General features: G+C 43.9%; 2 protein-coding genes across 3 annotated transcripts in view; one reads left to right on the top strand and one right to left on the bottom strand.

Annotated features, from left to right (window-relative positions):
* The first annotated feature begins 291 nt into the window (after positions 1 to 291).
* SDR42E1 (short chain dehydrogenase/reductase family 42E, member 1) lies at positions 292 to 5,423 on the top strand. Of its 2 annotated transcripts, none has more exons than XM_074968832.1 (3): positions 292 to 569; positions 2,517 to 2,623; positions 3,372 to 5,423. In XM_074968832.1, exons 2-3 carry the CDS (start codon positions 2,556 to 2,558, stop codon positions 4,477 to 4,479), a joined length of 1,176 nt encoding a protein of 391 aa, XP_074824933.1. In that variant the 5' UTR covers positions 292 to 569; positions 2,517 to 2,555; the 3' UTR covers positions 4,480 to 5,423. The 2 variants fall into 2 exon arrangements, with proteins under 2 accessions (XP_074824933.1, XP_074824934.1); XM_074968833.1 differs by lacking the exon at positions 292 to 569 and adding an exon at positions 964 to 1,489.
* Positions 5,424 to 13,905: 8,482 nt separating this feature from the next.
* The window catches only part of PLCG2 (phospholipase C gamma 2), a 90,315-nt gene continuing 87,566 nt past the window's right edge, over positions 13,906 to 16,654 (bottom strand). Inside the window, exon 33 of the mRNA XM_074968830.1 lies at positions 13,906 to 16,183. Within this exon, the coding sequence (XP_074824931.1) occupies positions 16,141 to 16,183 (43 nt within the window). The 3' untranslated portion in view covers positions 13,906 to 16,140. The remainder of the gene's footprint in view (positions 16,184 to 16,654) is intronic.

Genomic DNA, 16,654 nt, shown 5'->3' with positions numbered 1-16,654 from the left:
GGCACCGGACAGCCGGAGTCCGGGACTCGGCCATGGGGCGGGGCGGGGGCTGATGAAACGAAAGCAGGGCTTGGGTGGCCAGCAGCTCACGACGACCCCCCGACCAACTGGGGCGGCCTCCCTTACCCAGAGCCCGGTTGGCCGAGTCCAGCCTCCGCAGCACAGAGCGCAGCTCACTCGCCTTCAGATTCCCCGCCATGGCCCCACAATTCCCGCTCAAGGCATGTTGGGAACCGCCATCTTGTTGTACGGAACCGGCAGCGGCGTTTCAAGGGGCCGCCCCCTTGCTGCGCAAAACCTGCTTGTGATCACGAGAGCGCCGCCATCGTGTTGTACGGACTCCCAGAAGGACCCGCCCTACGGAAGCCCATTCAGTTCAGTACAGCCCATGCTATGCTCTGCTCCGCCGGCGACGGTGCCACGGACACGCGCGATTGCTCTGCGCGCGGGTGGATGGCGATGGGGCGGTGATGGGAGCAGCGCGGGCCCTCCTCAGGCAGCCTCCGGAAGCGGCTCACCCCGCGGGCCGGGGCGGAGCTGAGAGGGAGAGAGACTGGAGCTGCTGGGAGGTAAGGGGCGGCGGGGGGCACCGTTAGCATCCCCGGGCGGTGCCAGCTGGTGGCAAGGGGTCCGCAGGCCCCGCCCCGCCTGTGGTGAGCCCCAGGGGGGTGGGAGCTCTGTGTCCGTCCGTCCCACATCGCTGTGACTTGTGCGCCTGCTACCGATGGGGGGGGGGCGCTCAGGGCGCTTTGCAAACCGCGCTCCCCCGGCCGGGGCGGGCGGCACTGAGCTGGCAGCCCGGGGCTCAGGGCGCGCCTCCCTGTCACTGTGAGGCCGCTCCCTCGGTAGGCGGCGGGGCCTGGCTGTGAGAGCGGGTCTGCCCCGGCCTACTGCCGACTCCCCGCCGCGGGGAAGCCGTCAGGGCCTGTGGCTGGCGGAGCGGGCCCAGCCGGTAGGGCGGGTCTTGAGCGCCTGTCTCAGGCCCCGGCAGGCGTGAGTCCAGTAGCAGAGCGTATCTCCTCCCCTTGTCTCTCCGCCCCCCGCGGGTCAGCACAGCCAGGCTGCGGCCCTGCCCCTGCCCGGTCTCCCCGGCAGCGGGCCGCTCCTGCCGGCTCAGTGAAACCGCCGCAAGGAGCAGCGTTAGCTCTGCCCGCGGGAGCGCGTCACCTGCCCACCCAGCGCTGTCGGCACCGGCACGTCTGTCGCTCAGGGGGCTGGTCTCTGCACGGCCCGGACTGACAAACGTTTGACCGACAAAAAGAGCGAGTGGAGACCAAGCCAAAGGGCTACGCAATATGAGTTACGTGAAGAGCGTATCGACCTCGCTTAGATCTACTGACTGCAGGGTCCACACTACCGGGTGGATGGGAGATGCTCTCCTGTCCACTCTTCTGGGTCCGGTGGAGTGGACGGGAGAGCAATCAGCAGCTGACTTAGCAGATCTTCAGTTGCCCCACTAAATCGACGTCCCATGCATCGATGGCCTCCAGTAAGTGTAGACAAGCCCTCTGTCATCCACAGCTCTCCTCCCCTATTCCACTGAGTGCATTGCATTGGCTGGCTTCATAGGTAGCATGTGTATCTGGATACACATGTTGTTAAGGTGGTGTCCCAGAAAATAAAAAAGCCTGCCAATCTTATATAGACTTATATGATCCGACGAAGTGGGTATTCACCCATGAAAGCTTATGCTCCAATACGTCTGTTAGTCTATGACGTGCCACAGGACTCTCTGCTGCTTATATAGACTTAGGCATTTGTGTAGGTTTATGGGCATGAGTAGGCCTCTGGACTTGAGTGGGAATGTGTATAAACCTATGCTGTGCAGGTTTGGGGCCAAGGAAGTATACTGTCTGATGCAGGCCCTTTGTTTTCCCACTCTTTGAGTATTTTAGGGATATTTACAAGTAAGTATACAGGTGAAATATACACATAATACTTCGACAGGTATGATGGTTTAGTTAGGGAATGAGTATATATATTAAGGGTAGACCACAGTTGGTGCCATTTCTGCATAAAGATATACACATACAACTATGTATATATGAGTACTTGATGTATTATCACAGTACACTAATAAGGCTTCAGGTATATGGATATTTGATATGGAATTGTTATGCAAATGTATTCAGTGTATAAATTAGTGGCATTTCTATAGTACCGGGTAGTTTTGTAGTGAGTTTAATTGAATTATTCAATACACACCTGTATAACATCAGAATATGGTCTAATTTAATGGAAACTGAGAACCCTCTTGCTTATTTGGGTATTAGTAGTTCATATATTAGTAACTGTCATATTCACAATGTGGTCTTTTTGTTATTTGTTTGTATATGCCTTTAGAAGAATAAAGGGACGGGATCTATTCCTGCATTACTTAGCAAATGATGGAGTCAGTCTCCTAAAATTAAAGCACAAATATATAACTTAGAATTGCTAAATATGGGGAGATGTTAAAATGCAGTGAAAATTATTTTAATTATGCAGTTTTGTCATGCATTTTTTTTAATTTGCAGGTCAATTTGCTCAAATAAAGTAGTGCCAAAGGAAAAAGGATGCACATAGAAAATGTGACCAAGGAAACAGTCCTTATTACAGGAGGAGGTGGTTACTTTGGTTTCCGGTTAGTGCATAAAATATTAGCTTTATTTTACATTAAATATAGTAGCAAACACTTTACAGTGCAGATCTTTTTAGTGAAGTGAGTCTGTAAAAATAGCATCACAGGACTCTGTGTTTCTTGTCTCTTAGTGATTCCAGTGCCTCAAAGACAATGCTAAAGATCGTGGGCTTGAGCTCATTTGCTCTTATATTGAAAGGCTACCTCTAGTTCACCAGCTGCAAAACGAGTACCTGATTTACCAGGTTTGGGCAGTCAAAGGTGGTCAGACGTGATGCTGGCCGTCACTCCATTGTATACTGTTGGCTATGAAGCTGCTGTGCCTTACTCACACCTGAATAGGTAGCACTGATTCTTGGAATATGTCTACACTTAAACCAGTGCAGCTAAAGCGCTTCCATGTAGACACTCACTATAGCGACAGGAGGGGTTCGCCCATTGTTGTAGTTAATCCACTTTCCCAAGAGGCAGTAGCTACGTTGACAGAAGAATTCTTCCATCAATCTAGCACTGTCTACACGAGAGGTGAGGTCAGCATAACTATGTCTGCAGGGGTGTGGATTTTTCACACACCCTGAGAGATATAGCTGTGCCAATGTAAGTATTCAATGTAGACCAACCCTCAGACAACTCTGACCAGCAAGAATTCAGCACTGAAATAGTTTACAAGTTTCTTCTACTCATGGGTGAAATGTTTCATTCATCATTACGCTATGTATCTTAGTAACATATGGTCTCGGTCATGTTTTAGTTTAGGTTGTGCCCTATATGAAAAGGGAGTTGACGTGATTCTCTTTGATGTCCTGAAGCCAATCCAAGCTGTGCCAGAGGGAGTGAAGTTCATACAGGGGGATGTCTGCTGTCTCTCTGAAGTGGAAAAAGCTCTCAGAGATGTAATCTGTGTATTCCATATTGCTTCCTATGGAATGTCTGGCAGGGAGCAGCTGAACCGAAAACTTATAGAAGACGTTAATGTGAGAGGAACAGAAAATATCATCCAGGCTTGCAGGAAAACAGGAGTGTCAAGTCTGGTTTATACAAGTACATACAATGTAGTCTTTGGGGGCCAAGTTATAGAAAACGGGGATGAATCTCTGCCTTATCTACCACTTCACCTTCATCCTGATCACTACTCCCGGACCAAGTCTTTAGCTGAGATGAAAGTGCTGCAGGCAAATGACACTGAGCTTGAAGAAGGGAAAGGTGTGTTAAGGACCTGTGCTCTCCGACCAGCAGGCATCTATGGGCCCGGAGAGCAAAGGCATCTTCCAAGAATAGTTAGCTACATTGAAAGGGGATTGTTTAAATTTGTATATGGAGACCCTCTGAGTTTAGTGGAATTTGTCCATGTAGATAACCTAGTTCAGGCTCATATCCTTGCTTCAGAGGCACTCAAAGCCACTAAACAGCACATAGCTGCAGGCCAAGCTTACTTCATTTCAGATGGCAAGCCAATAAACAACTTTGAATTTTTCCGACCTTTAGTTGAAGGCTTGGGTTACCAATTCCCAACTGTTCGTCTTTCTCTCTCCGTTGTATATTTTTCTGCATTCCTAACTGAAATGGTCCATTTTCTTGTAGGACGAATTTATAATTTTCAGCCTCTCCTCACTCGCACTGAGGTTTACAAAACTGGCATCACACATTATTTCAGCATGGAAAAGGCCAGGAAAGAACTAGGGTACAAACCTGAGCAGTTTAGTCTGACCGAAGTAGTTGAGTGGTTTAAATCCCAGGGACATGGAAGAAAACTCAGAATCTATACTATAAAACATCTGATTAGGGATGGAGGGTTGATCTTGCTGTTGGCCGCAGTGGTGCTCTCATGGCTTCCAGCAGCAGTAACACTCTCTGTTTGATAGATGTTGAACATTGAGCTTGGGCTCTTTTTATAGGGTGATAAAATATGCAAAGTACTTGAAACTTAAAATTAGATCTTACTGTTCTCTGAAACAGTGCATACATTCAGTGATGAAAATAACTTTGCCAGTTTCAAAAGTTTTGGCGTTCCAGAACAATGTAATAATACATACCAGAATATTTTAGCATTGGTAGTCTATATGTTTGTTTTATGTCTGCTGAAGGGACTATTCTGTTTCAATGGATTAACAGTATTGCTGTGTTTTTTTAAACAAAATTATGTGTGTATATTTATAATATAATCCACTGTAAAGTGCGGCCATACATTGAAATAATGGCATTGCAGGTTTCCACGTGACTCTGTGACTTCCATATCAAATGAGAGGTTTTCTTTTCAACTGAGCCCCTTACATTCTCATCCTTCACACTGAATGTTAAGCTTCTTTCCTTCTTGCCTATCATCACAAGAAATAAAGGTTCTGCAGGCCAAATTGGGCCCCCAGAGACATCTACAATCCCGTTGTATTCCAGTTATGCCATTAGTGCTTTCAGCAGCTTGTACAGGTATAACTGATTGGAACTGGGTAATGCTGATTTGGTGGGTGATGCATAAGAAGAACAGAATCCAGCTCACATGCTCTGAGTGGTTGGAGCAAAGGACTGGAACAATTCATTGGTGTCACTAGAGTAAATAGGTGTGATTGGTGAATACACGAACAGAATGGAACCACTGATTACAAATGTGACATTTTTTGTGTACAGTCTCTTCTCAAAATAGAACTGTACTTTCATTTAGCAGAGAGTCATACACGGGGTGTGAAGTTCAATATGATTGCAAATGGCATTTTGTTTTCAGTTATAGAGGCATGCTGCAAGGTGTATAACCAATTGTCTTCATTTGGCCTTTTTCACATTGAGAGAATTATGTCCATGATCCTTGCTACTAAGAAGATTCCTGTACCCCTGTCCAAAGGAATTGTATTCTGAAAAGTTCATACATTGTCCCTTGGGGGGGAGGGATAGCTCAGTGGTTTGAGCATTGGCCTGCTAAACCCAGGGTTGTGAGTTCAATCCTTGAGGGGGCCATTTAGGGATCTGGGGCAAAAATTGGGGATTGGTCCTGCTTTGAGCAGGGGGTTGGACTAGATGACCTCCTGAGGTCCCTTCCAACCCTGGTATTCTATGGTTCACTCCTAGCCTTCGGTGCACTCAGACCTGACCAAAAATGAGCTGTGATCTAAGATAGAGGGATATACCTAAAGCTTCCTCATGTACAGAGGTGGTAAATTCACTCTAATTCCAATTCACACAAGGAATTTTTCCATTAGGATTAACATCAGAAAGGTTGAAATATGCTCGAGTGGTTAATCCCTGCACATTAGTCAATTTTGTCATACTAGATAAGATCTATGACCCTAATACCTCTTACTGTCACAGGAACAGTGAATTAGGTAGTGTGACAGGATCATTGGCTACTCTGATTATTGGTGGATTGTCTGCAAACATGCTTGGGAATATAAACCACCAGTTGGTGTCAAGATCTTGCTTGAGAATTTGTACCACGTAAGTTACTTTTGGTCATCTCATAATGATCTGGCACACTGGTGTTAAACAGAAAGCAAGCATGTAGTAAATCCGATTTATCTAGGAAATCCGTTAGTTCTAACCCTTACAACTAGTCTTCAGGTTCTGCAACTCTAATAGATCTAATAGAAGGTTTGATGATTTGCAAACTAACATTGGTACAGCCATCTTTTCATTCAGAGGCCAAATTCATCTCTGGTATTGAATTAAGTAGGGTTACGTTATAGAAGAATTTGACTCACAGTGGGTGGATTTGCTATTGACCAAGCAGTATGCTTACAAGGGAAAAAAATTAAAAACGGAACTAGAAGTTTTGGGGGTGCTTTTATGGGTTAAAGGTATTAGATGTGTAATGTCTTATTCTGGAACACACTTCTATACAGTGGGCTAATCTGTAGCAATTACTATTACAAAGTGCTTGAAGAAGCTCACGTTTCTAGATTTTTCCAACTATAAAGAATGCTTATTTAAAATGAAGGAGTTGGTTCAAGTGTTAAGTAGCTGAGGGCCTCAGTATTATCAAGCAGTTTAACACCATTCCATCAACTGCCCTTGGCTAACAATTATTTTTGTGTTCCATTGTTATTCAAGCTTCTAAAAATACTATTACAATCATTTCCTTAACATGTAGTATCACCCCAAAAGGACTTCATGTTTTTATATGAGGAGCTATGAACATTTTATATTATGAAACTTGGAATTCCACTCACAGCAGCACTTTTAAGTAGACTTTTTTTCAGTTTACTACACAGGGGAAATACTGACATGTTTTAACATCCATAATTTTGGGAACAACAATTTTGTTCCTGCCCTTTATGTTGACAAGTCAAATTCACACTTGGTTTTTTATCTAAATTTTAAATAGCCTCATTTTGAAGTTGGAGCTACCCTAGTTCTGATGTTTAAAAGAAATTCCCCAGCAATTTAAGTTCTGTCATCGCCTGACAGCCTTAGTTCTTTCTGCCTAGCCTGCAGTCCTGAGCTTATATAGAACTCCGACTCTGAGGGGAAGGTGGATGGCTAGCGTGAATACACAGAGGCAACTCTTGAACAACACGTATAGTCCATAACCTACCTTCTTCAAGAGCCAGTACTCCACCTGGGGGATGGTGGCTGAGGAGTTCTTAGCTAAATATGAGCTGTAGCACTGCTCTTCCAAACTGGGCATCCAAGGAGCAGCATGTGATGAAAGTGTGCATCGAACTTGAAGTTGCTGCTTTGCTTAACTCCACCAGGGGGCACCTGCCTAAGCCAGGCCACTGGGCTGCAATAGCTCCCATGGAATGGCTGTTTAAACCAGGGGGTACTGGTTTCCTAGCTGAGATGCAGCAGGGTTCTATACATCTCCTAATCCATGACCTTCATGGGTCAGAGTATAAAGGAGAAAGATGGCACTTCCTCTTTTTCTTATGCCCCTCTTATTGATTCTCTCATCTTACTTTTACCTTGACAGGCATCTGTAAGGACTTGCTGTGCCAAGACAGACATTGGCAGCAGAGGATATGTCTGGAATTGGTGCCAGTGGTTACTATGCCAAATGAAGAGTAGGCACTGAGGGGAGTTCTTCCTGCATTGTCACAAAGGCTGTTGTGCCTAAATATGCTGTACTGGTTTGCTCTTCACTGCCACTTTCAATTTAACTAGCGCCAGGCAATGCTAGATAAGGGATTCATTCTTAGTGGAAGATCAAGGGAGATTCCAGTCTTGGGCCCATAATAGAAGGCAGCACTGAGGCCAGTGCAGCAAATAAGTCATGCCCTGTGTTTAAGGACCTTGGCTCAGAGCCAGACAATGAAAACCTGTATGTTTATAATGCCTCAACAACAGCTTTGCTGGGAACCTCAGGGAGATGTGCCAACATCTTGAGTGGAAAGATTAACCAGTGACAATATTTCTGATGGGTGAAAAGGCCTGGATGGCTGTATGGATAAAGATTATGTAGAGCACTGGATTGCTTTTAGCCATTACTTATAAGAGCAGGCCTGGATCACTTAAACTAGATTATCTGCAAGAGTAAGGGCTCTGGGATCAGGTCCAGACTCTTCATCCAGGACAAGCAAAACTGTGAGGAAGGTAGTCTTTTCATGCAGTGAGACAAAATGCACACAAACCAAAGCAAAATAACTCCAAAAGCACATGATTTGCTCCAGGAGCCTCTCCCCAGTGCCTGACCTGCCTATGGAGCTCAGCTGGACACAGGAGAACTGCACAGAAGCAAGCAGGATGCAGGAGAAATCATTCTCTGCTCGTCCACAGAGCTGGTCCATAGCCACTACTCCCTCCTGCTCCCTGCAGGTGGAAGGACATGTGGATCCACGAAATGGCAGATCCTTTAGCTCCAGACCCTTTTCCTGAGACAGCATGCACAGGGAGGAACACACCTTCTTCCCAGCCCCCCAAAATAGCCTGCTCACCCACTCCCACAACCAGTTAGCTGTATGTTAGTAATATGGGCATAATGATGCTGATCTCCCTTTGTACAGCACTTTGAGATCTATGGATGAAAAGCACTGTATTCGCTAGCCCATACTAGATCAGCATTTGGTATAGTCAATAATTCTTCTGTCTTCCAGCTCTTCCTAGTAAATAGAACAAAGGACTGGTGATAGAAAGGAGTGAGGGACACCCTCTGTCACTTTTCAAAATCAAAACAGGAAACCTGCAGCTTATTAAGAAAAATACTTTTAAACATCCCCCAAAATCAGCTGCAGATGTTCCATTTCCAGTGTTTTATAATGATCCTTTATCTAAGCCAGCTCCACATTTTTTTTTCCTTGTGCAACTGGGTAAAGATCATTAAGGTATTACTTTAACTCGCAGGCTATGCCACAAGGTTTCCAAAATTTAGTACATGGTGTTCCTGAATGTGAATTATCGAAAGGACAACTACAAATTGAAAACGTATCTATTGAGATTTTAGAAGAGATGCCATTAAAATTTCTAGTGCTCAAACTACATCAACACTGGACATGTGTCCCTCCCTTCCTTCTCAAAACATCTTTAAAGAGATGAAGTAGCGAGGCTGATATTTGTAAATAAGAAACTAACACACTAGAGATTCATTGAGAATTTATGGCAGCTCTTTAACCTGTCACAAAAGTAACAGATACCAATGAACACGCACACACTTACATATGCACATATATACTTATTTATTTTAAAAAAATAAATTAAATTTCAATTATCTCCACCCCAGCTCCCAGAGAACTGACTGGGTTTTTACAGCCTCTGCTCCTAAAAAAAAAACAAACAATGCATTTTCCTTCAAAAATGTTCATTATTTTCTAATTACTGAAAAAGTCCCCAAATTTTCAACAATATACTGGATTGTTTCATCTAACAATATGTAATGATCCTCAAGGAACATTATTCTAAGCATGTCAGAAATCCTTATCTTTAGTAGCTCTGGGAGGTTTGTTTGATTCCAAGGACTAAGTGTACACTGAATCTGAAAGCAAGCTTCCCAGCCCAAGCCACGGTTGCTCCAAGCTCCAGCCCAAGCCGCAGCATCTACACAGCTATTTGTACAGAGCTATTGCGAGCCCCACCAACATGAATCTGTGGACCTGGGCTGGAAGGCTCAGGCCCAGATGCTTTGTAGACATGCCCATAAACACTGCTGTTACATAGGAGAAGAAAATCTTGGCTCCTGATTGGCTAAAATAGTCATGGGATGAGAATCAGTAAATTTCTACTATTTCTGAGGAGGTAAACAATATTCTGGCCTGGAACTACGTCAACCAGTGAGATCACACATTGAAATACCTACATCCTAACTCAATCAGCTGAGGTCAATAAAAATTTCCCCTCAACTCATACTACAGTCAGTCAGACCACTGCCTCTTGACTGGTTCCAGAGTATTCAATAATGATCTTTTCTGAACCTCTGAATTCATCTCTCATTGGGAATGTTAGTTAAAAGAAACTGCAACATTAAAAAATAGAATCATGGCCAAAATGGAGAAATTTCCAGATGTGTCTGAGGAAAACATTCAGAATGTATGTAACAAGCCACAGATGCAAATTTTCAGCCAGCCTCAACTTGGCCTCTAATTTGGCACATACACCTATTCATAGATTTAAAGGCCAGCAGAAGCCATTAAGATCATCTAGTTTGACCTCCTGCGTGACCCTGGCTACACATTTCACCTGCATCACACGAAGTAACATGTAGCTGAATTAGAACTGATCTGTTAGAAAGACTTCCAGCCTTGATTGAAGGACCCCAAGTGACATAAAATTTACCACATGAGCAGGTAACTGTGCGCTCATGCAAAGGGCATTTGCCTGTGTAATTAAGGAAACTGCATGTGCAGAAACTTGTTCCCTAATTTAATGTCTGGTGAACCTCAGGATTACTGTCCTTCCAACTAGATACAGCCTTCAGTTTTGTCTTGGTAAGACTTCACCTCTAGGGTGAATAACATCTGACATACATCAATATCAACAGAATCATAACAGCCTCAAAGCCATGAATTGACATGGAGTTTACCCTGGCAAAGTATCCAGAGGCTTTTGGGTAAATGTGTTCTAACATAGAACACAGGAAATTAGGATAGAAAGAACTATTGCTCAATTTTGACAAGGCTTTGAATGCCTGCAAAATTGGTAATTCAACTCTTCTCCTTCCAGGTATAGTACAATATTTGGGAAGAGTGATTCTGGAAAAGTAGCTCACTGTAAAATGAGTTGAACTTAAACATACATTTAAGGGCTCTTCTCACAACCAGTTTAACATAGCACATGTGCAGAGAATCTGCATGGGACACTTTGAAGTGTGGTGCAATGTGCTAATTCATAAACATTTACACAGCAGTAGTAGAGGGCAATATGATTCATCATACATATGCTGCTCTGTGGCAGCAATGCTTATAACAATGAGAGAAGCCAGGACAATTATGCCATGTGGACAATTTATGTCCAGAAGCCACAGCTGATGTTTTTGTTTAGTTTTGAATTTTTGGCGGAAAATTATTGGGATCTTGTCCAAGGAGAATCTCTCACCTCGGGGCTCTAGCAGTCATAACACTATATCCAAATTACTTCACTGAGAAATGAGAACACAGCATTGTCAGGGTGTTAATCTTACATATGGCTCGAGGAGCTCTTCAAAGTGTTTATTTATTTATTTTTTTTAAAAGGGAGGTGGATTTCCTGTAAGAACAAACTTTTTGGGCACCCAGTGGTCTGGCATGCAAGGATTTCTGGAATTTTCACTTTCCCGTCCTGCCTGTTAATTGGCTGCCTGGCATCGTAGCAAACTCCCCCAGGGCAGCCCCTAGGCAATATGGTCTATGGTGGTGATTTGGCAGGAAGCCGGATGGGGAAGAAATCTGAACCTACATGCAAAAAGTTGTTTTCCTTTAAGTCCCAAGCTGTGCATCCCAACTTCAAGTGGGGACAGAATAGTTTTTCGACTTATCAGGAAGGAGAAGAGTAAACGTACGTTAACGTGCTACTCCTCTCCTATCTTTTGGATTTGGTACCTGGTATTTAATTTCCAAAAAATGTACAAGAGAAGCCTGCATCTTCAGGGAGTTTGTATGCAGAGGGAAATTCAAAACCCAACCCTAGTATTTCCTGACTCTCTGCTATAGCACTTTCATATGAAGTTAAATGAGACAAGACTGTCTTTCTAGAATAACTGAAACCTCAAGGGTGCTCCTTGAAATATCAGCTGTGAATGCATAGTGGAATCAATTAAATGAATCTTGAGACAGCAGATCAGCAGAAGTGGTGGCATGGGGAGCAAGGGAAACTGAAAATCGCTGAGGCAGTTCACTGTGCAATGAATTCCAAACGCAAACAGGCTTTCAGTGGTGAGAGATCCAGCATTACCTGTGTGTCACTTTAAGCCTTGGGCAATTACTTAGACAGAAGAAAAGAAGCTCTTCTGCACTTACCTGAAATGTACATTCAAACATACAGATTGCAAAACTCCACCCACATATGGATACTGTGACTAGTCATTTCTTATTAATGAGTAATGTGCTGCTAACATGAAGAATCAATGCACACAAATATTAAGATGTTTGGTATCTGATACATCATCCTGCCTCATACTGAGAAAGAGGGACGATCAGTGAGTTATCTCAAGTGCCTATACACAAATGCAAGAAGCCTGGGAAACAAGCAGGGAGAACTGGAAGTCCTGGCACATTCAAGGAATTATGATGTGATTGGAACAACAGAGACTTGGTGAGATAACTCACATGACTGGAGTACAGTCATGGATGGATATAAACTGTTCAGGAAGGACAGGCGGGGCAGAAAAGGTGGGAGAGTTGCATTGTATGTAAGGGGGCAGTATGACTGCTCAGAGCTCAAGTATGAAACTGCAGAAAAACCTGAGAGTCTCTGGATTAAGTTTAGAAGTGTGAGCAACAAGGGTGATGTCGTGGTGGGAGTCTGCTATAGACCACCGGGATGAGGTAGACGAGGCTTTCTTCCGGCAACTCACGGAAGTTACTAGATCACAGGCCCTGGTTCTCATGGGAGACTTCAATCACCCTGATATCTGCTGGGAGAGCAATACAGCGATGCACAGACAATCCAGGAAGTTTTTGGAAAGTGTAGGGGACAATATCCTGGTGCAAGCGTTGGAGGAACCAACTAGGGGCAGAGCTCTTCTTGACCTGCTGCTCACAAACCGGGAAGAATTAGTAGGGGAAGCAAAAGTGGATGGGAACCTGGGAGGCAGTGACCATGAGATGGTCGAGTTCAGGATCCTGACACAGGGAAGAAAGGAGAGGAGAAGAATACGCACCCTGGACTTCAGAAAAGCAGACCGACTCCCTCAGGGAACTGATGGGCAGGATACCCTGGGAGAATAACATGACGGGGAAGGAGTCCAGGAGAGCTGGCTGTATTTTAAAGAATCCTTTTTGAGGTTCGAGGGACAAATCATCGCGATGTGTAGAAAGAATAGTAAATATGGCAGGCGACCAGCTTGGCTTATCAGTGAAATCCTTGCTGATCTTAAAACACAAAAAAGAAGCTTACAAGAAGTGGAAGATTGGACAAATGACCAGGGAAGAGTATAAAAATATTGCTCGGGCATGCAGGAGTGAAATCAGGAAGGCCAAATCACACCTGGAGTTGCAGCTAGCAAGAGGTGTTAAGAGTAAAAAGAAGGGTTTCTTCAGATATGTTAGCAACAAGAAGTCAGTCAAGGAAAGTGTGGGCCCCTTACTGAATGAGGGAGGCAACTTAGTGACAGAGGATGTGGAAAAAGCTAATGTACTCAATGCTTTTTTTGCCTCTGTCTTCACGAACAAGGTCAGCTCCCAGACTGCTGCACTGGGCAGCACAGCATGGGGAGGAGGTGACCAGCCCTCTGTGGAGAAAGAAGTGGTTCAGGACTATTTAGAAAAGCTGGACGAGCACAAGTCCATGGGGCCGGATGCGCTGCATCCGAGAGTGCTAAAGGAGTTGGCGGATATGATTGCAGAGCCATTGGCCATTATCTTTGAAAACTCATGGCGATCGGGGGAAGTCCCGGATTACTGGAAAAAGGCTAATATAGTGCCCATCTTTAAGAAAGGGAAGAAGGAGGATCCTGGGAACTACAGGCCAGTCAGCCTCACCTCAGTTCGCCTCACCTCAGTCCCTGGCAAAATCATGGAGCAGGTCCTCAAGGAATCAATTCTGAAGCACTTAGAGGAGAGGAAAGTGATCAGGAACAGTCAGCATGGATTCACCAAGGGCAAGTCATGCCTGACTAACCTAATTGATTTCTATGACGAGATAACTGGCTCTGTGGATGAGAGGAAAACAGTGGACATGTTGTTCCTTGACTTTAGCAAAGCTTTTGACACGGTCTCCCACAGTATTCTTGCCAGCAAGTTAAAGTAGTATGGGCTGGATGAATGGACTATAAGGTGGATAGAAAGTTGGCTGGATCGTCGGGCTCAACGGGTAGTGATCAATGGCTCCATGTCTAGTTGGCAGCCGGTATCAAGTGGAGTGCCCCAAGGGTCGGTCCTCGGGCCAGTTTTGTTCAATATCTTCATAAATGATCTGGAGGATGGTGTGGATTGCACCCTCAGCAAGTTTGCAGATGACACTAAACAGGGAGGAGAGGTAGATACGCTGGAGGGTAGGGCTAGGATACAGAGGGACCTAGACAAATTAGAGGATTGGGCCAAAAGAAATCGGACGTGGTTCAACAAGAACAAGTGCGGAGTCCTGCACTTAGGACGGAAGAATCCCATGCACCGCTACAGCCTAGGGACCAAATGGCTGGGCAGCAGTTCTGCAGAAAAGGACCTAGGGGTTACAGTGGAGGAGAAGCTGGATATGAGTCAACAGTGTGCCATTGTTGCCAAGAAGGACAATGGCATTTTGGGCTGTATAAATAGGGGCATTGCAAGCAGATTGAGGGACGTGATTGTTCCTCTCTATTCGACATTGGTGTGGCCTCATCTGGAGTACTGTGTCCAGTTTTGGGCCCCACACTACAAGAAGGATGTGGAAAAATTGGAAAGAGTCCAACGGAGGGCAACAAAAATGATTGGGGGACTGGAACACATGACTTATGAGGAGAGGCTGAGGGAACTGGGATTGTTTAGTCTGCGGAAGAGAAGAATGAGGGGGGATTTGATAGCTGCTTTCAGCTACGTGAAAGGGGGTTCCAAAGAGGATGGATCTAGACTGTTCTCAGTGGTAGCAGATGACAGAACGAGAAGTAATGGTCTCAAGTTGCAGTGGGGGAGTTTAGGTTGGATATTAGGAAAATCTTTTCACTAGGAGGGTGGTGAAACACTGGAATGCGTTACCTAGGGCAGTGGTGGAATCTCCTTCCTTAGAAGTTTTTAAGGGCAGGCTTGACAAAGCCCTGGCTGGGATGATTTAGTTGGGGACTGGTCCTGCTTTGAGTAGGGGGTTGGACTAGATGACCTCCTGAGAACCCTTCCAACCCTGATAGTCTATGATTCTATGCTCTTGGAGAGAAACAAACTTGCTGATCTAATAGGTTTTTTCCATCTATAACTTGTATGTTCCTACTAGTGACTGAAGCCATAAGGATAATGTATCTATCTGTATTTCTGCACAGTTATGTTATGGATTAAATATATTTTGGGTAAACAGACAACATTAAAAAAACCAAACAGCACTGATTGACATTATCTTGTAAGAAGGTCTGCAAGACTACAGATGGACAGTTTTCAAACAATTCATTTGTATGCAGATTAGCAGCTGGAAGGATGTGAGAAACGATGTTACACCAAAGTAAATTATCCAACTGGAGTTTAAAATACCCTTCCTTTCTCGCTCCTACCTTATGTATAAAAAATATTTTCTTGCACTGCCTTGACGGAGCTGATTTACGTGACACAAAATAATGTCGTATTTCTCTCTTTTTTTTTTAAAGGTTTTCACAGAATCCAACAAATAACTCATCTACAATCTTGGAGTACATTTAGTTTTAGAAAATTAACTCATTCACTGGCATTAAAAAATGTAACAAGAAACATCTATCAGAAGAAAATACAGTATAACCATCCATTGCCCAGAATATTTTGTGTGTGGGGGATACAATCTGCTGTATCTGATGTCACAATCATATTGTAAAAGTGCTTTTACAGCATTTAATAAATTAAACCCATTATCTGTCAATCATAAGGAGTCAGATTATTAATGTTGTGTGTGTGCAAATGGTTGTGAATGCCTAACTTGTGTCCTGTACACACAAATACTGTAGATGATTTGTACTTGTACTTTGGGTATTTGTAAGGGTAAATTAGCCCTGCACAAATGCATGCAAGTTGTCTGCACACCCTGTAGCTGTGAAAAGCTGACCCTTAGTTTCCTTCTTACTCTAAGGTTTGTGATACTGGATGCAAATAATGACTTGAATATGCAGAAAATCTAGCCTGCACTGTGTGTATGCTTTGTACAGAAGATAAATTAAACAACAATGAAAATAGTTTCTCCTACAAGAAAAATTAAGGAAACCCATCTTTCTTCTTAGTAAATTCAGCCTGATGAGACCTTCATTGAGTATGACGATCAGGGTAAATTAATGTCTCTTCCTGAGTGGCTTTCTAAAAGGTGCACCAAAAGGAATAGCTTCTCTAGGAGTAGAATTTGCTGTTACTGACTTTCTTCTCCTTTAATCTTCAGGAAAAAGAAAATTCAAGTCAACAATTCTGCTAGGTATTCTAAGAAAAAATACAAAGGTCAACTCAGCAACTCTGTGTACTTCCGTTTCTTTTCTTTAAATTAAAATGTGAACACAGTAACAGTATATATATGGCACTTCATATATTCAAAGCTTTGTATATATATTTTTTAAAAAGAGCCAAAAAATTCAAAGAACAATGTCATGGACATTCCCACAAAAATGCACACACGAACTACTTTCATAACTCTCTATTTGCATGCTGAAATGCTGGTCCTTCTAGGAATATCCATTTTCCCATCTTTAAATATTTGGTCCCCAAATATTCCAATTTCCACACAGTTTACTACAAGGTAAGTGTCTCTTGAGGTGTGCTTATAATTATCACAACATACACTTACAGCACCTTCCATCCAGGGATCTCAAAAACACACCACACCCCAAGGAAGTGAGTAAATATCATCCCC

This window comes from Natator depressus, chromosome 12 (genome assembly GCF_965152275.1).
Source record: "Natator depressus isolate rNatDep1 chromosome 12, rNatDep2.hap1, whole genome shotgun sequence".
Taxonomy (NCBI): domain Eukaryota; kingdom Metazoa; phylum Chordata; order Testudines; family Cheloniidae; genus Natator; species Natator depressus.
Note: the sequence above shows the minus strand (reverse complement) of the source record. Positions and strands in the feature narration are given on the sequence as shown.